This window comes from Ammodytes marinus (genome assembly GCF_949987685.1).
Source record: "Ammodytes marinus genome assembly, chromosome: 5".
Taxonomy (NCBI): Eukaryota; Metazoa; Chordata; class Actinopteri; order Uranoscopiformes; family Ammodytidae; genus Ammodytes; species Ammodytes marinus.
Window position 1 is genome coordinate 10546431 of NC_137234.1, and position 21006 is coordinate 10567436.

The 21006-nt window shown below is 42.0% G+C and overlaps 1 protein-coding gene across 1 annotated transcript in view; it reads left to right on the forward strand.

Moving 5' to 3' along the window:
* The window catches only part of nell2a (neural EGFL like 2a), a 73892-nt gene extending 59999 nt beyond the window's left edge, over nt 1-13893 (forward strand). The window contains exons 16-20 of the mRNA XM_080028565.1: nt 1646-1786; nt 3189-3382; nt 7597-7773; nt 11056-11280; nt 13166-13893. Of these exons, the coding sequence (XP_079884691.1) occupies nt 1646-1786; nt 3189-3382; nt 7597-7773; nt 11056-11280; nt 13166-13207 (779 nt within the window). The 3' untranslated portion in view covers nt 13208-13893. The remainder of the gene's footprint in view (nt 1-1645; nt 1787-3188; nt 3383-7596; nt 7774-11055; nt 11281-13165) is intronic.
* Nucleotides 13894-21006: the final 7113 nt, after the last annotated feature.

The window sequence follows — 21006 nt, forward strand, 5'->3', positions numbered from 1 at the left end:
ATAGTATCTTACTGCTCAGTTGCACTTTTGAGCAAATTGCACAGCATCATTGGGGAGAAGAGGATGATTTTACCGGCAAATGCACCTCTTTTTCCCTCGAAAATCTCCATGTGCTTTTAACACTGAAATTCACAGGCAACAAAGAGCACTGGATATTTCCCTTCAGGAGTTGAGGGGGAGAATTTATATTCATTTTCAAAGACAGGCTAGTTACTGTTTGCTGTAAATCCGTGCTTTTTAAGCAGTGTCCTTTTAACCCAGCATTGCTGTCCCAAGGGGAGAACATGTGGTGCGCTGCTCTTATCAAACTGATGTAATTAGTGAAATGTATCAGGATGCCACACCAACAGAGAGACAAAGCTTCTTCTTTGTATAACCTGGCCAGTACAGAAAGTGAGGGAATATCTTTTTTTGTGAAATCTCCTCCTCAGTCCGATGAGCGTAATTTTGAAATAGATAATGCCCTAATCTGCGGGACATTTGATCAACGGTTAATCTGCTTCAGAAATTCTATTAAAAGGCTGAGGGCTCATTAGCCAATAGATCTTAATCCCATTACTGTCTGGGAGGTGGGGGACCATGAGCCCGTCTGCCTGTCGCTCTATGGGGGATACTGTTGCAGGCAGTCATGGAGAAGGTCAGACACCGCACACTGCCATTTTCATAATGAGAGCAGAGCATCATGCATCATGCGCAATCATAAAAAAGCCATCACGGGCTATGCAGGCACATTTAATCACAGTGCATGTCTGGGGCTAATATTTAGAACTACTGTGTAATAACAGGCTTTATTTCCTCTCTCTCTCTCTCTGGTGTGGGCTTGGCTCTGGGTTTAATTAAATGTTAGCTGAAATATCAGAGTGATCAGTCTCTCGCTCTGTGTTATGCTCATTGTGGAAAATGATATGGGAGCTGTTCTCAGTTGATGGTTATTGGAAGGTGGCAAGGTTTGCTTGTTGAAATAAAAGGGTTGACTGTTGGCCGCTTGTTGTAAACGGAAAGAGGAGTGAGACAGTGAAAAAATTTACAAAAATATGTAGATAAAAGAGAGCCAAATAGAGAAAAACGGGGCAAAATGTAGTCACAAACAAGAGCCGAAGGAGGAGACAGAGTCGAGGATTTTTCTAAATAGGGGTTTTGTGAAAGAAAACCTCAGCTCAATCTATTAAAAACCACCCACACACAGGATGTGTTAGGTGTGTTAAAGCCGAGCTTCTTTGCCAACTCCTTATACAACCTCCGTATGCCCGAGCAAAGTTCAGTAGAAGTTTACACACGCCTCCAAATTTTTTTCTTCTGCAAATGTCAGAGGATGAGACCATTTCAAAATACCAAACCGTTAAATCTCTGGCTCCTTACAATAGGCTTGTTATACAACATCCATTCCTTCCCTGATGTATTATGTCGATACAGATGTACTTTTCTGGCTATGCAACTATGCCAGATCAATAAGCCCTACAGGTTCGATTCACAGTACAAGACACGTTGTTTTATTAGTTATGAATCAGTCCGTGTGGAAAGTGCCTACCAGGCAAGAACGGAGCTCAATAGCCCCATTCACTATAAAGAGCACATTTTGAAAGCAACACTATTGTGACCGTATACGGATGTCTTACTGTTGTCTTCTCTTCTCTTTTCTCTTCAGATATTGATGAGTGTGCGGATGGCTTTGTCGAGTGTGATAGTAAATCCACTTGTGTCAACTTGCCCGGCTGGTACCACTGTGAGTGTCGTGATGGCTACCATGACAACGGCTTGTTTTCGGCCACTGGGGAATCGTGTGTAGGTGAGTAGAACGACTTCATTATGTTCAGACAAATATTAAGAAATCGGCTTCAAAAATGTAAGATTTGATTCCCTTGACTCATCCAAGTCACGGCAATCATATTTTTCATTTCTAGCTTCAAGTTACAAAAGTAAGCACGGAAAATAGTGCCTTTGAATTAAAGGTGAAGTAAGCGGTTTATTTATGTTAATATAAGTGTTAAATCGCTCTTTATTCATACAGTGATCACTTACATAATGTGCGCGTTTCATAAAGCCGATCTCTCAGTCAGCTGCTTTGCATGTAATCGGCAAATGAACTTATTGGAGGATCCCGAAATTTTTATCCAATCAGAAGAGAGAATGCTACAAACCGACACTCGTCTCACTCATACATAGTATATACACTCCATGGTCTCACTGCCGGTGCACGCCAGAGCAACAGATGGGTGAATGTGTATGCGCCTACAATGGCGGAGCAGGTAAAAATCCTTCCCAATGTCTGTTTTGATGGTTTTTATCATGTTTTAGCACACTTATGGATCTGAGATGATGCTAGATAACTTGCTGCTTGAAGACCGCTGTGCATTAATGTGGTGACGTAGGGACGAGCGAGGGGACTGCTAACTGCAGTAACTGACAGGAAGTTAGCTAAAAGAACCATTCCGCTTACAGCACCTTTAAGCAGATCTGTGTTGAAATACGTGAGTCACCCAACTATCAGAAAATCATCCAACTTTTGTTTCTATAAGATGTTTTGTTACGCTTGTGTAAGCAATGTTATGATTTAGTAGGTATGTCATTATCAGTATGTTATCCTCCCAAAACGTCAGTCTGCCTCTTTGCAGCCCGTTCTTTTTCTGGAACATTCTCTCTGATACAGCCTGTCAGCTGTCAAAGTGGAAACCCTCAATCTGCAGTAACATCCAAGCATTGGCCGTAACAATAGTGCTAGCACTGCTCCACTCGTTGACCCCTTCTTAGCTGTCAGTTTGAGCTGTGGAGAGGCTGGAGGGGAAAATATTTGCACAATAAAGGCACTCTCAAAAAACCCAACCTGTCCATGGTTTCACAAAGAAAAAGTTATCATTTGACCAAAAGTAGGTTTCTGGGTTACCTTACAGTTTTGTTCTGAAAAATATGTCCCCCAAGATCTGAATTGTGTTTGTATAGCTACATTTTACAGCTGCATTTGAAGCTTTGACACTGTTGTCTTTTGCAACTCATGGGTGCATTGATCAGGTCATTGTGTTGCGTTTTTTTCTTCTTTAATTCTGTGACAGTACATGCTCCTTTACCTTGTAACCTTTACTTTAAAAAAAACATCAGGGCTTGTTATTCACCATTTCCACAAGTTATGCATAAACAATGTTAGCTGCACTGAGCATATGTATGATGTCATCTTTTATGTTGCTCCCCTGCAGATATTAATGAATGCAAGTCGGGGAGGAACACCTGTGCCAATGACACGGTGTGCTTTAACCTGGACGGAGGCTATGACTGCCGGTGCCCCCACGGTCACAACTGCACCGGCGACTGTATCCATGACAACAAAGTCAAGCACAGCGGGCAGATCTGGGTGCTGGACAGTGATCGCTGCTCCGTGTGCTCCTGTCAGGTAAGAAACAGAGGACACGGAGACAAAGAGAGGAAGAGAGACAGGCAGACAAAAGCACAAAGCGGAGCTAGATGGATTGGATGGAACAGCCAGATAAGTGGAAAGATGGATGTGATTTAAGAAAAGATAGACAGGCAGATAGAAACAGGAAATTAACCCTAGTGCCAGAGCTAGTTGAGCAATGATGTTCCCTCCCTCTCTCTATCTGTTTCTGCTTGAGCAACAAACTGCTCTTTGATTGAATGTGTTCATTCTCTCTAACTATCCAAGTGTCTAAACAAAGGCCTTGTTTCAACTGAGCAGGTGCAGTTAAGTATGGCATAGATTTGTTTGGGTTTCCACTGTCGAAAGTTGGGAACGGTACCACAATAACTAAGCAGAGCCACACCTATTTTTGTCACCCTTTCATTCGGGTACCAAGCCTTCCCCAGAGGATGAAGCTACACACTGCAGTTTGTTGATTGGTCGACAGAATCTTCATTTCCGAGCGAGAGATAAACTGCTGTGTAATCACCTCGGCAAGAGTGAAACATCTTGTGTTTTGAGATTAAATGTTGGCACTTTGTTTATTGTGTCGGGTTCTTTCTCTTAATTTTATTCATTGGCGGGCTACACTGTGTCCCAATGCTATGATGTCACAATCGCTATGAAGGCCCCATGCTCTTGCAGCGGAAATCGCCGTCTGGCGTATACCCCACCTAACAAGCAAGGGTATTGTTGGCTGTGGAAAAGTTTCATACCAAACCATACCTTACCAAACCGAACTGTACTGCTCAGTAGAAATGAGGAAAATAATCAAAAAAAAGGAACTGGATACCTTTTCTCCCTCATAAATTATGCCATCCCCCACAGAGCCAATCAGCAACAACCGTCACCTTGTTTTGTCCTATAAGCACACTGCTCCCCTTTGAATCAATCAGTGACTGTTTGAAAAGTACCAAAGCACAGGGGTGCATTGGCCAACGTGTTAAAGTTTTCTTAAGTAATCAGACCTGACAAGTGACAATGGACAAAGGACCAATGTCATGCTGCCTTTGGGCTAATAGTGTTAGGACTGGAGTGACACAAACAGAACTGACAGCAAGCACTGAAATTCATTTAATTTGAATGAAACAACATCAGCGGAGCAGTTAAATAAGGGGCACTTTACACGGTGAAAACGTGAGTTTTCCCGTTTTTGGTTTAAAAAAAAAACCCCGTTCAGACACAATTTATCTGACATCTTCACCCGTACACAAAGTTTTCAGAGGAAACGGGCCGAAATCGCTGAAGTAGCAGCCATGCCAAGCCAATAGTCAGCGGTGACACAGCCTAGTAGATAGCTCTTCCGGTACAATTTGATGCATAAAACCTTACTGTAACCGAAAATTAATGCCACTAACGTTCATAAAGCGGTTGGTGTAAGCTTGGGGTTACAAATATTGTAAAAGACAAGCTTTCTGTCCTCTTATTTCACCGCATTGAACTCGGAAAAACAGCAGACTTGCTGATAGTGAAGGGGCTTCGTGAGCGGATATTTTCCTGTTAGGCGTACTTCAAAATAAAAGTCAACTCACGTGTGTCCAGCGAAATGCTATGAATGTTTAGCCAGTGAAATGCTTTTACTGTGAAGCCATAGCCTTAATGCTCCTTTTGTTGAACAGTAGCCTAACTTAACCGCTGCACGCTGATAGTGTTTTTTTAATGTAGAGCCGTGTCCCTGGCATATAGAAGTGACACACGTTTATTTAGCTAGAAAAACAGGCAGAGCACAACTCTTTCCCTATTTGCTTGTAGGAGCGATTGGTGGCACGATAACAAATGCATCAGCAACAGCACAACGTCCATGAGCACAATGAATACAGCTCGGTGATCCGCCATTGTTGTTGTTGTTTTCCAACTGGCGCACGTGGACCTACAAAGACGGCGCATGCCTATTTATATCCAAACGCAATGCGCATGTGTGAGGGTGGAGCCGTGACGTCAGCGTTATCAGGGGAAATGGTTTCGGTGTTTACAGGAAACCAAAACCGTTAAGTTTTCCAAAAAATCCTCCCTCGGAGGTGATCTCAAAAATCTGCGGTTCATGCCTGCGTTTGCGTTTGCGTTTGCGTTTGCTGTTTTCCTGTAAATGATATAGTGCAACCGCAGAAATTTTTCTGCGTATGCACCGTTTTGCGTGGCCGTGTAAAGTGCCCCTAAGATGTTCAGGTCACCAGACGATCAATTCCAAGAGAATGCTAATGTTGTTCCATGTCTACTGAATGTATAGATAGATAGAAGTATGCCATAGAAACCTGGGGTAGTCCATCGATGAGATAGTTGTTGCAAGGTAGCCATAAAAAATATCCGATATTGCAGGTTTAAGTTAAAAAAAATCAAAAATGAAGATAAAGGCATGTCATACACACCAATAAGTGGAAGAGCAAGCAATGTGTGTACTGGGCTGGCTTGCATTGCACTTTGTTATAAGTTAACGAGCAAGCTAGCTCGCAACTACGCTAGCTAATAGTATTGTTGCTGGTAAAAAAAAAAAAAGTAATGTAGCTGGTGAGCTAGATTCTAGTAGCATCTGTTATATCAATGAAGGTAGGAGGAATCTCACCCACACGCTAAATATTAGAATGCAGTGGCACGAATCATGTCCACAAGATTAATCACATTTTGTTCAGTAGGCCTATGATACATCTATAGCCCTTCTCCAAGTGCAGGCATGGAAAGAGACAGAGTGAATGCAGGGGAAAACACTGGCACAATAAACCTTGATGTGACAGTGATGCCATTGTGACAAGCGATTTAATTAAAGTGCATGAGCTATACATAGTGATTTTATACGGCTGAGCAGAGGAAAAGCAAGGCTTCTTTCGATAGCGTTGTTTTGATTGATTTCTGACACCGCAATGACAATGCATCTGGGAACAGTTGATCCTTGAAAACTCATTCCATCATCCCAAACACACTCTTCCTCTGTGATTATCAGGTCACGGACCGCTCATACTTTGCATTTCAGCGTTTAACTCAACCTAATGCCAAGTGTCTGGCAGTAGTAGAAGGTGATTATAGTGGATTAGTGTCGGTAGTGAATGATCAAGCAGCAAATTATTCATTTGATTACAAAAGGACCAGGGCAGAAATGGCTCCCTAATTAAATGAGTCATATTAATTGATTTGAGAAATTGAAGAGCTGCCTGTCAAAATTAGTGGTATTGAGCGGAGGAGGGAGCTACGAAGTAAACATGTTATTGTTGCAGCAGTGGGCGTACACAGCTGGATATTAGCTGGAGAGCTGCGACTAACTGATGGGGGTAACCAAGGTCAAACATCTCAGGAAAGACAAAAGGCTGGGATGTGTCCAGACTGAGGTTTCTGCATTATGCATATGGTTCCTTGTTTCAATATGCTTGGAGCACCATGGGTGGGGTTCACTGCATCTAATTATGAGGTTGATACATTATCAAACGTTTCAAAACATTTTATATAGTTTGGGGGTATCACGTTACGGTAACTATATGCATGGCTGCAGTTTCTGCACATTGAAGTTAACACTTTGCACAATTAAAAAAACAAATTTGGGCATTAAAGAGCTTGCAGTTTGTACATTTTAATTTTTTTATACACTGTATATGCTATTGTTGTAAGTTTTTTATAGCTGGGTCCAATGATAACAAATATTTTTCTTTGAGAATTAAATATTCTTTTAAAGCAAATCACTGAAGTGTCAAGTGATGTGTGTGTGTGTGTGTATATACCCTTTTATTATTGCAGAATAAACATAACTCCATTATTAATTTCCTTTATAACTAAGACAGTTACACATTAAAAGTGGCTGCACCAGATGTGAGTAGAAGGTGAATTCATCAGAAACACAGCATGTCTCGTATGTGGAAGACAACTTAAATCATAGAGGCAACAAGACAGAGCCTTTCTTCAAACACCACGATATTGAACATTGAAATTCCTGAAGAACCGACATGCATCAGTATTCATGAAATATATTCCAATCTTGGCGTGTCTCATCTACTGTATGAGCTGAAACCGAATAAGCATGAAATACAGCTTCAAAACAGGCAACGGGGGCCGCATATCCTTTTTATTACAATATTTATTATCAACATACATGTTTAATGATCCCATCAAACAAATGGCCCTGTCTATGCATGTGTATGCTCTGGAGGGGTGGTTAATGTTTAATTGTGTTCATGTTTGATATATGTGTGTGTTCCCCCTATACTCAGGCTGGCCAGGTGATGTGTCGCAGAATGGTGTGCGACTGCGACAACCCCAACGCAGACCTGTTCTGTTGTCCTGAATGCGACCCTCGACTGAGCAGCCAGTGTCTGCACCAGAACGGCCTGCTCACCTACGGCAGTGGGGACACATGGGTGGAGAACTGCCAGCAGTGCCAGTGTCTGGTAAGTAGTGTTGGATGCATTAAAAAATTTAAAATAAACTCCCACATATTCACGAAGAAGCTCACACAGTGCGCATACCAGCATTGTAACAAATACACCCCCTTCTCCATGGAAATACTCATTAATAAAGAGATGTGCCTGGTAAAAGAAAGTCAAGGAGGCAAGTTTTGTGTGAAGAGAGGGGGGGGAGTGATTAAGAGGTGAATAGAAAAGGTTGCGGAGAAGAGGGAGAACATGAAGATTGCTTTTCATGATGTGGCATAAGCAGCGTAGGGAGTGATTAGTGCCATTTTAAACGATTCAAAAGGACGCTCTGCGATGTTGTCTGCTTTGACAGAATTATGCATTTAATTGAAGGATACTTCCAAGGTTAGTTGAACAGGTGTGTGTGTGTGTGTGTGTGTGTGTGTGTGTGTGTGTGTGTGTGTGTGTGTGTGTGTGTGTGCGCGTGCGTGCCGCGGCGAGAGTAGGAGGCTATAACACTGTGTATCATCTGTGTGTACTTTAAGGGGGGCGTGCGCAGAGTGAAGGCTTGTGTTGATTGATGGGTATCTGCAGGGTGTGTGTGTGTGTATTTGTGTGGTGGCCAGTATCTAGCTACGTGTAATCTTATTTCCTAGGCAAGACACAATAACACTGTGTTCGCCACATGAACCTGTCACATCGAGACACATGTGCCACCTTTGTGCCCACACATCTTTGTGTCGCGTCGACCTTTTCCCAGCTTTACACAGTGCCGCTGTTCAAACAGCAGGAAATGCACTTCATAAGTGTTTCCCCAATAAAGCTGCCAGAAACAATAAATCCTACATGTGACGCCCCTATCACAACAAAGCCATATGCATTTCAAATGCAAATGTCACGCTTTACATTCTAGCCCACCGGCTGTGTGGCAAACACGCCCACGCCAGTGTCACTCCTTCTGTTCAAAGACTCGCAAATCATCTTCACTGTGCATCTCAGAAATGCACTTCACGCAAATCATTTTTCTTCTTTTTTCCCCCTCCCTTTTGTGTGCTTTTAAAGATCCACCCTGCTTGTAGATCATTTAAGTTGGTTTTAGTCTGACAGATTTATGGTCTGAGTAGCAACAGCAGTGGCATTTCACTCCCTCCTCCCCTCTTGGCATTGTACTGCTGTCCCGGTGCCCGGACCTGAGGGCTGCTTTTTTTTTTTTTGGATTTCTTACAGCGGGGCCATTATAGAAGAGTTTGAAAACCACTGCTCAGCTGAGAGGCAGCGGGGAACGCACAGTGGGATGAAAATTGGTTCGCTCGGCTTCACTCTCGCTGAGGCTTCTGCTCTCTGAAGGCACTTATAGATGTTGACGCAAACAGACACAAACACATTTGAGAAGTCAGGCTCGACGGTCGCAACACCAGAGCACACACACACTGACATGCACTATACAAACATGGGTATGTACACAGTGTGCACGTGTAAACACACATGTACTTATGTTTGAGAATGTGGGCACACCTGTCACCACAGCAACACATACTTACTGCATCTATAGATACACAGAGAGAGACACACTCAATTAAAGATGCAGATAGAGAGACACGTGTGAAGCAGAGGACCACCAGCCAAGGCAGCACAAAGAGGAGCACTTGAAAAGGCGAGGGAGAAGGCTGCTGTGCGATAGCGTACAGGAGGGGGCTCCAGTAGCGTGACAGGGACGTGAAATGAACCTTGAATGCTGCTACACTTAGCAGAGCCATGGCTGTCCGCATGCTCAGCAGGGGCCTCAAAATACACAGTGACAGCAGGCAGATGATGGGCAAAAACATTCTCCCCAGACCGCTAGATGTGAATCTTTCTCTTGCTATACCCCGTGCAATCATTTGAAATCAGTGATGTGGCCTTTGCAGAACGGGCCCCCACATGGGCCACTTGGGATTTTTTTCCATCTTGTTAAATTGCCGGAAGATGAAGGAAGAATGGATTTTTCCTTAGCCATAGGTTGTTCTTTAGGTCCAGGCACGTACTGTACATGGGAAAGATCAAGTTTGCTGCAGGCTAATTCCCAGGCAAAAGATAAATGTCACTAATTGTAATCTCCTGGAGGAATTATGTATCAAACAGTGAAACCTTTTATTTGAAAGCAAACCCATTTAAATTACAGCAAGATGTGCTGAATGCAAAGTCAGATTAGAATTATAACCTGAACTATCAGAAAATAAATGAGAGCTGTTTTATTGCTTGGTTGATCAAGTCTCCACACACCCCACTGCTTCGTTCAAAAGGGCAAATAAAAGCTGATTGTATAGCGAATCTCTTTCTCCTTTTGTGATCGTAGGCCCCATCTGCATAAACAGACAAAGTTAACACTGTCCCTTTATCACAGTGTGGGTCTGATACCTGAGGCTACAGTCAACCCCTCCCTCTGGCTACGAGCAAAGAGTGCCACTCAGGGGATTTCCCTCTTCAAATGTTTACACACTCAATGGAGGCAGGCAGTGGGCATTAGCAACGACGTGAGCCTGCGCTTTACAGCCGGCCTAATTTACTTTCAATGTTTTTAAAATGCTGAGTCAGACGATTTTAGGGCGATATTAAATATCCCCGGTGGGACACTTGCATCGAACCTCTTGTAACTCTATGTACGTGTGTGCCTTTTGTTTCTCCTTGTTGGTTTTAAACATATACAGCACCGGGCTCATATTTCATTTTCCCCCCGAGTAAGGTGTGAAGCAGAAGCGCTCAGGGATGACAATGTAGGCAGAAGTGGGTCAGGCCAGAATGATATAGCATACAGTAGGTAGGATGTCTAAAGTTCGCAAAAAAATATATATATATATATATATATATATATATATATATATATATATATATATATATATATATATATATATATATACATATAAACTTACCTGATTTTTTAGGACAATGGAAAAAGGCACCAGGAGAAATCCAATAAGGAGCTCTCTGTGCTGAAAGTTTGCTGCGAGATTAATATGAGAACAACAATAAAAAAAAAATGCAGAGATAGAAAAAGTCAATTAAAATGCTGGAGCCTTTACCTCTATAGTCTGAAAGAAATTGCTGACTGCTTGGGAAGATTGCTCTGCTCATCTATATTTTTCTAGGTACTTTAACAACCTTTTTTTTTCATACTCTAGCATGCAAATACACAGCGTCAGGAGAAATGTGTGTATTTTGCACGAATAACTTGTTTAGAAAATTCAATAGCAAAATGCAATAGTGCGGTTTGCAGGGATTTATTTTGAACTTTCTCTCCTTCTCTCCCCTCTGTCTATCTCTCTCAAATTGTTTTCCCAGCAAGGGCAGGTGGACTGCTGGCCTCTGCCTTGCCCGCCCGTGGACTGTGAGTTTACCACGGTGCCTGAGGGCGAGTGCTGTCCCCGCTGTGTCACCGATCCCTGCCAGGCCGACACCATCCGCAACGACATCACCAAGACGTGCACGGACGAGCACAACATCTCACGCTTCAGCGGCTCCTCCTGGATTAAACATGGCACCGAGTGCACTCTGTGCCAGTGCAAGGTAACAGCAAATTACAATTTGGCCCCCCCCAGCATCTTTTCAGTGGCAAGACAGGGACACAAGAGATAAATGGTTTAGAAAATGAAGAACCTCTTTGTATTATGCCCTGTTAGTCCAGGCAATTGTTTCTGCATCTCTACCATCTCATGGTTGTATTTTGGTTGTATTTTTTTTTTACGTGATGATAAATATTGCTGTGCTGCTTTTGATCTGCACACAATGGAAAAGATACTTAGCCCACCGAAGATATTTTACCAAATTTTAAAAGGCAGTAATAGAAAGGGCCAAAAATGTAGAAGGAAATAAAGGAAATATGTGATCCCCAAACGATAGTATTTAGTTGACCAAAAACAGACACAGTTTAACATATTAGTTACTGCCCCAAAAGAGAAAATCTGATAGTTCTACTATATCTTTCTCATTTGAAATCATTAAATAGAGCAGAGCTTATAAAAACGAGTATGTTCCATTTCAGGATTTTGGTTTCAAATGTCGTAGTTTGATATCATGAGGGATCATAAATGTGTATGGCCAATTCATTGTAATTAACAAGAACACTGTGTATCTTCTATCACTTCCTCTTTAAAGCAGTAGGTATGGAAATGTGCTCATTCATTTTCTTGCGAATACTTTTATGAGATGATTGATACTAGTCAAATATCTATTAAATCTGAAGCTACAGCAAGCAGCCAGTGTGTTTAGCTTAGCACAATGACTGTAAACAGGGGGAAACAGCTAGCCTGCTGGCACCTCTGAAGCTCACTAATTAACATGTTAAATATCTCCTTGTATCCATACAAAAACCTGAAATGTGAACAGGACAGGATGGGGTTTTTACAGGGTTTTTGTGATAAACTATTTCTTGACTGTGGCCAATGATTTCCTAGAGTCAGCAAGAAAGCAAAATGTTTTATTCCCCAAAATGTTGAATTATTCTTTTCATTAAAAATGAACTGAAGCCTTGGACTAATAGAAACCCACAACAGTCTGCTCTCTACCCTGAACACGCATTGCTTAGGCCACAAAGTCCATAGATATTCTACTCAGGAAATGTTTTAAAAATATGCATAATTGGTTCTAGTAAATCAGGTGGAGAAAGCTGCTCACCCCACAGGTTTTTGTTTCGAGACGTGTTGCACGGAACAATCGCAGAGAAAAGCAAACCATGCAGTGGAATATCCTGTTCATTATCAATTGTGAGCATAAAGTGTTGCCTCAGCTTCAAGGCTAATCCACCAAGACTGACTCCCTTGCCTGAGCTTCTAGAATGGAATATTCCCTTTCTGCTTGCCTGACAGGAAATGATAGCACCCACTCGCAGTGGGCAAATTGATAAATATTCAGAGTCTTCTTGCCGTCTTTAAAAGAAAAATGTCAAAAAGATTTACATTAAATTCAACTACATGACCTTGAAATGAACCTTTTTCAAACAGTGCTGCTTGTGTTAAATGTGTATAGCATAACGTTTTAGTCTCTTTGGTGATTTAGCACATTCAGAGCTGTGCCTGCAAACCTTTAGTGATCCGGGGAGTTTATCAGACCCCCCCCCAAGTTTGAAGCGAGATGACTGCGTGCCCGTTCACATTTGTATTCTCAGTTGAATGTCGCCACCCTGGATCAGTTGGTGCCAAAATGACACCCAGAGGAATTTTAAATGCCAAACCAAGTCTGTATGCAGCAGCAGCAGCAGCAGCCACCGCCGTCTGAAAATATCATTTGAGTTTCTAAAGGAGTTTGAGTAAGGTTCAAGTATGACGATAATCCACTCACGTGTTTCTTTGCCTTCTCTCTCTCTCTCTCTCTCTCTCTCTCTCTCTCTCTCTCTCTCTCTCTCTCTCTCTCTCTCTCTCTCTCTCTATCTCTCTCTCTCTCCTCTGGTTTTCAGAATGGACACATCTGTTGCTCAGTGGACCCCATGTGCCTTTAGTCCCGGCAGATCTGAAGGCACCTACCTGTACAGTGTTCTCCATGTATAAAACAAAAAAAAGAAAACACCACCTCTATGTCCTCCTCACTGTCTCCTCCTCACAGGCGTCCGGTCACATAGTGTTTGCATGGTTAGGGGCTTTTTTGATTTAGCCTGCAGAACCAGATGGATGGGGCGGTTTACTGATCCAAATAATTTATACAATGTCACATTGTCGAATACAGACAATTTTACCCTTCAGGTACTGTCTGCTTATTTCTAGGTCTTATTGTATGTTCTATATATGGTTAACAAACTCCACCCATCTGGTACCTTGTGCACGTTAAGCATTAAGAGAGTTTTTTTTTTGTTGCAAATACTCGGTGACCTGCGTCTGCCTTCCTCAACTCCTCTTTATACCAAATGCAAACCTTATGTCATACCAAACAGATGATGGACTAAAGTTTCAAAGTCTCTTTGTTCTGTCTCACCACTTAAAGAGTGACCCTTTAAGGGACCACCGTATTCCCACACACTTCCGAATCATCGCTACATGAAACTGTAAGATATTACTATTACTGGCATGACTGTGCTTGATGTCCAAAACATTTTTGCTGATTTCTAAACTTCTCAGTGATAATGATGATGATACCTTTAGATAGACGTAGGGCAGTTAGCATAAGGTTCCGTTTTTGCCACATTTTTGAGTCGTCTATATTATGTGGTGCTTTGTAGCATTTTGTTTTAATTTTTCTCTCTTTTTTGTAATTTTTTTTTCCAAGCTTGTTATTGTGTTCTAGTGAAATAAAGTATTTCCATTAACATTTAGTTATTGTCTTTGGCTCATGTATGAGTGTGTTTTTTATTATTGGGTTGACTAACATTCTCATGGCGTATGCAATTGTGATTCCCAAAATAATTCCGATATTCGTCAAAATATTCTTAAAACTCTTTAAATGGCCCTGAAACAACAATAAAAAAAAATAAAAAAATACATTGTGCAACCGACCCTTCTGTTCAGCCATGGTGACAGGTTTAGGATTTAGGAATGACTGGAAATATGTAGCACCCCTTTAGGCAATTCAAAGTGAATCAGAAAAGCAATATAGGATGAACATTAGTGAGATAGACAGCTTTTTCAACTCACTCAGGAGGATATAAGTATAAGTGTCGCGATTCCCAGTTATTCCAATAATGTCAATTCACCAAATAACCTACTGTGAGTGTTATTTTGTTGAGATTCGCTACCAAATGTTATATCCCTCAATCCCTAGTAAGCTTTTATATAATAGGCTTTATATGAATATTTGATGTTGTGGGCTTGAATACAGTTATAACCTGGTTCATGGAAACACTTTTTAAAGCAAGGATTTAAAAGGGTTTATAGATAGTTTATATAATAGGCTTTGTTAAATTCAGTTAAGTTCTTTAACATTGACAAAGCCATTGATTGCCCTATCAAACGGAAGGTGCCAAGGTTTATATTAGAACATGTGCGTACATGTTGATTTTCCTTTTCCCTGCATCTGTAATTTCAAGTCTGTACATATAGTATTATAGCAAAAAAGGTCATGCTATATCTCTCTACTATGATCTACTCACATTCAAAACAAGCATCCTGTTCATGTTGTACATTGGTTGACACAAGTGATATTTTCAATCTTTTATATCGCCTTAAAATGTAACACCGAAATCTATGTAGTCATTAGTTGTTCACACAACATCAATAAAGTCTTGATTGGATAGATCAATACATTGGCTAAACATACATGTAAACAGGACACAACATCTAATACTTTACATGTAAGATTGGTTATCTCATATTTCTTTAAAACATAGATATAAATCCACTTCTAATAGCGTGGTGCCATGTCTCCGATTTTAAATGAGGCCTCTTGAGTTGAATACTCTTCCACATATTTGGATGCGGAGCAAATCCCCTAGCCCAGTAGTTGTAGCACACAGATTCTCCTCCTTGTTCCGTGCCTCTGGAGATAGGTAATGCTTGTATCGCAGAAGAGCACTTAAAGCTCCTAATATAATTATCCATCAGTTCACAGCCACGCGGACAAATGAGTTCAGCCTGGAGATGGCTTTATTTCCCCGCGGAGTAGTCTCTCTCTCCTATACCAACTGGTTCTCCGACTCTACCTCGCAGCTGCTTACATTAACAAACACACAACGTAATAGGGCCCATTTATATTCCTACACACTCTCCGCTCACTTGAGGTGTTTCTGCCTCTCTCTCCCCCCCTAAAAAAACTTTTTACCTCAAGACTCTAACCTCATCCCAGGGTTGAATAATAGGGCATGGAGAAGCGGGCAGTGGACAGTGAGATAGTTCGCGGCGGGATGATCTGCAGGTTGGCAAGGGCACCATCTGGCCTGCTTTGGTCCAGTGGCTTCTAGCTGCTGGTGGCATGCAGCCAGTGGGCACCTGAGTGGTGGTGGCACAGCATGGCAGACTGCTAGTCCAGCTGGCTCCTAAATGTTCAATTTTCCATGGCAGTGCTGAACCCCTCTGCAACAGATGCCCGGACCCACAGGGAGTCCACTTCACTGCCTGTCCTAAATTCATTGTTAATGACCGCACATATCATTGTGATCGTGGCAAGTGAAGCAGTATATAGAGGCAGAAGAGAAAAGTCAGTTTTACTTCAAGAGAGAGTTTGAATTGATAAAAAAAATAATGCATCAGCGTGCAATATTTTGTGCCGTATGAAAGAGCTTCCATTGCGTTTTCAGTGATTTTCGACTTGTTAATCTGCTCAAATTAATCTGCAAAATCCACTTTGCTGTTAGACGGGTTTTCTGTGCACAATTTGACTGTCAAAAGTGTTTATATGTTTATGTTTTGACGCTGCAGTTACCGTCTTTACATTAAGTCTAGGAAATATACACAGACAAATGTAGTTTGAAGAATTAACTTGTCGGATCACACCACTTCAATGTGAATACTATGTATTCATTCAGTTGACAGAAATGTGCAGGGTTCACTGAATGCACAGCCATATATCGAGCCTCAGCCAAAACAAGAAGTGAAGTCCCGTTGACTTGCCATATGAAAGCAAACAAAGTACAAATGCTCTACAGTCCCACTGTGCCTGTATGGATTTGTTTCACAGATTTGTGAACTAACGCCGAAATAATCAGCCACCATCACCACCAAGAACTGATCCACTCTTCAAAACGTTACTGTAAATTTGCCAAATGTTTGAATTCATTATTTACAATTCGAAATCAGTAAATCAAACAATGAGTCAAACTGTTACAGTGGCTGCAGCTGTATCCTGATGTTACATGTACGTATATACTTTATTTAGCCACAATATCAGTACAACAACTATGGGATGGATTGCTGTGTCATTTTTTACACACATCTACGCTCACCTCAGAATAAATTGGAATAACTCAACCCAGTGACATTTCACTGACCAACAAATAATCTGGCAAGGCTAAATCGTGGCTTTTTTATTGCTTCATAGTGTTCCTTCAAGGTTTCAATAAATAACTTTCATGCTCATGAACAATGCGTTCATTGCTGGTGGATAGATTTCTGTCCAGTTTTTCTGCACTCTCTATTTTCGCCATTATTGTCTTCACCTGTGGAATTTCTCATTTCAAAAGGTATGACTCACAAAAAAAATCCAATTCAAATCAGATGAATGCAGAATTCAATAGCAAAAAGAAAGTTACTGTTCGACAGTGGGTTCTGTCAATGGTTGATAAAATCTTTTCTGCTTCCAAGACCTTCAGTGGTACAATTGTTGGTCCAAATATTCAATGCGAAAATCTTCACTGGATTTGACCAGATGCCCTCTCCCCCACACACAGGCAGACGCTATTAGCACAATGTCTAGGGGTTTGAAGTCCTCCAAGTGAGCCGTTGAATGTGTTGAGAGATTTACACCAGCCACACATTCTGTAAGATATCAGATGGTATTACTGATTAATTCCATGTCCCAGGTGGCCACTGGGGACAGAAAAACCATCTCGGGCTTCGCTGAAAGGCCTGGTGTGTGTGTGTGTGTGTGTGCGGGGGGGGGGGGGGGGGGATGGACCTGCTAGCTGGCTGGGACTGGCTGCGCTCATACGTTTCGCAGGTTCTCCCAGAGACACAGAGCTGTCAGCACAGAGTGATGGGCCATGCCAGGACATGATACACTGATCTAATTGGAGTATAGCTCAAAGACAGTAGAGGAGATTCTAGTTGATCTGCAGTTGTGTCTTGCCTCATCTCTAGGGGATTCTTCTGGTTTATATTTAGCTGTAGACCAAGCAGGGATTTAAAAAATAAATAAAAATAAACTAGTTATTGTGTCTTTTGTGATGCGGTTTGTGAATAGAGGGAAATGGTAAATAATGTGAAATGTTCCAGGAATGCCTCCAGAAGCTGTAACAATGAATGAAAAAAAAGCTTCTGAAAAGCATTTGATAAAAAAAAAAATTAAAAGCAGAATGCAATCTATCCTGAACGCTACCAATACAAATGAATCCACTACCTTGAGGATGAAGTCAATACACTGGTAACACAACAGGGGCATTAGGTTACAGCACCCCACAAACATGTTTGAGACTCTGGTTTTGATGTGTTCTCTCAATTACGACATGGTCCTCCAAAAAATCAATATCTCATTTCTCAGCCCAATGGCAGACCTGGAAGAGACTTCAGTCAAACACCTTAAAGCTACTCTCTGGGAATGAGATAGCCTATCTGTATTTTCCCAGAAAAACAAGCAACAATAAGACACTCAGGTGTTCATATACAGTTGCTTGGTATTAACACGGTAGGTATTTTATATTTCACATTAAAAGCACATAGCTTAGGGATAATATACAACGAGTGGTGAGACTGAATACTGATCATGGACTGCTGTAGATTAAACCTATCATGGGCTTCCCTAGCTCACACCACTGGTATTCAACCATTTTTAGTTTTATTCTTCCACCCCTAAATTTCCAATTACAACCCTTGCCATAAGAGATGCATGACTATGAGGCATGACAAGGATAACAAAAAAGTAATTTTTTTCTAATCTTGGACTTTTTCATTTAATAATAATAATTCATTTTATTTGAGGGCGCCTTTCATAGCACTCAAGGTCACCTTACAGGGCAGTGTTTAAAAAAACAAAATCAACAATCATAAAAAACACAAGAACAAGATACATTGAAACAATTTACACAAGTGGGGTGAAATGGGTGGGAGACAAGGAACTAGATTAAATATGTCAGTTTAAAAAGATGTGTTTTTAGACGGGACTTAAAAGTGGAGAGAGTGTCAGAGTTACGGATGCCAGGTGGGAGGGTGTTCCAGAGGTGGTGGGCAGATCGGCTGAATGCCCTAGACCCCATGGTGACCAGGCGGGCGGGTGGTACAGTTAGTTGAATGGAAGAGGAGGACCGGAGAGTGCGTGTGGGTGTGTTGGTGTGCAGGAGTTCACAGATGTATGGAGGGGCGAGGTTGTGGAGGGCCTTGAAGGTGAGGAGGAGAATCTTGAAATCGATGCGGGTTTTGACCGGGAGCCAGTGAAGCTGCTGAAGGACAGGAGTGATGTGATTAATGGAGGGGGTTCTGGTGATGATGCGAGCAGCAGAGTTCTGGACCAGTTGAAGCTTACGGATGGACTTGAGGGGGAGACCAAAGAGGAGGGAGTTACAGTAATCAATGCGGGAAGTGACCAGGGTGTGAACAAGGATGGCTGTGCTATGGGGTATGAGAGATGGGCGGAGGCGGTTGATGTTGCGTAGATGGTAATAGGCAGACCTGGTGATGTTATTGATGTGTGCTTGGAATGATAGTGTGCTGTCGAGGATGACACCCAGACTCTTAACCTGAGGGGAGGAGGAGACTGAAGTGTTATCAATAGTGATGGAAAAACTGTCAGGTTTTGTCTGGGTTGATTTGGTGCCGATGAGGAGAACTTCTGTTTTATTGCTGTTGAGTTTGAGAAAGTTGCAGTCGAACCAGATTTTAATTTCAGAGATGCAATCAGTAAGGGAAGTGGGCGGGAGAGTGGACGAGGGCTTGGTGGAGAGGTAGAGCTGGGTGTCATCAGCATAGCAGTGGAAATGAATGTCAAATTTGCGGAAGATATTGCAGAGGGGAAGGAGGTAAATGATGAAGAGTAGGGGCCCCAGGACAGAACCCTGGGGAACACCTGAGGTGACGGTTGAGGGGATGGATTTAAAAGACTTAAGTTGGACAAATTGAGTACGGTCAGAAAGATAAGAAATTAACCAGTCAAACGGAGTGTCGGTGATGCCAATGGAGGATAGTCTGTTGAGGAGCGTGGTGTGACAGATGGTATCAAAGGCTGCACTCAGGTCCAGGAGGATGAGGATGGTGAGTAGTCCAGAATCAGCTGCCATAAGGAGGTCGTTGGTGATTTTGACGAGTGCTGTTTCAGTGCTATGGAGTTGGCGGAATCCGGACTGGAACTGTTCATAAAGGCGATTGTCAGATAGGTGAAAATGGAGTTGGGAGGCAACTGTCTTTTCCAGGATTTTGGAGATGAAGGGTAGATTGGATATAGGACGGAAGTTGTTGAAGTTGGAGGGGTCTGCACCAGGTTTTTTCAGAATTGGGGTGATGGCAGCAGTTTTGAAGGATGTAGGGACAGTTCCAGTAGTAAGAGAGGAGTGGATAATTGCAGAAATGAGAGGAACTAGGGAGGGGAGGGAGGCCTTAACCAGATATGTGGGTAAGGGGTCAAGTGAATGATTTTGATTTTATCGATGAAAAAGGACATCATGGAGTTGCAGAAGGAGGTTGTGTAGAAATGAGGGGGGAGAGAATCCTGGGGTTGGGTAATTTTGTTTAGTAGGGAAAACAGTGACTTAGAGTTTCCTTTGTGTAGTGATCATATTGGAGTAGTAGTGGGTTTTAGTGCTGGCAATGGAGTCCTTATAATGCAAGATGTGGTTCTTGTACATCTCTTTGTGAATACTGAGACCAGTTTTCTTATGAAGACGTTCAAGTTGCCGACCTTTGGCTTTCATTAAACGGAGATCGGGAGTGAACCAAGGGGCAGAGATGGAAAAGGAAACAGATCTGGTTTTTAATGGGGCAAGGGAATTACGGATATTATTGAGTCCAGTGTTGTAATGAGAGACCAGATCATCAGGAGTAGATAGATTGTGAATGTCAGGGAGGCAGGAGGAGTGGATTCTTGAAGTGAGAGTGGCAGGGTCAATATTCTTTATATTACGAATGAAATAGGGCGGGGTTTTTTTGAGATGGAGAGAGTGAGTTTACATGTAAATGAGAGGAGAAAATGGTCAGTTATGGGGAGTTCATCAGCTGTGAGATCAAAAGGGGTGACACCAGAGCAGCGGATTAAGTCCAGAATGTGTCCTTTGGAGTGTGTGGGGAAAGTGGTATGTAGTTGACATCCAACACTCTCTAAACAGGAAGTAAAGGCTTTGGTGAGAGGCAGATTGATATTGTCCATGTGAATTTGACTAATTGTACGATGCCTAAAATGGTAAACCTGTCAGTCAAGGTTTCAAGGTTTCTTTATTATCCCAGAGGGGCAATTTGGGACGCAGCCATGGTAGCTGCTAGCTGCGATGCCTTAATGACATAGCAGTGCTGTTTAGGTAAATCCTAATGTAAATGACAATGCTAACCTGACCTTTAAGAGATGGCACAGCGCCTACATTATTTTATTTAACCTTTATTTATACTCAATATTTCATTGAGGGGTGACAGACAGACATGAAAACTTCCTCAATAATCCTTTTCCTACTAAATAAAGGGAAGGTGGTTTTATTCCTATAAAAATAGCCAATCTTTTGTAGTAGTCGACAAACAAGAT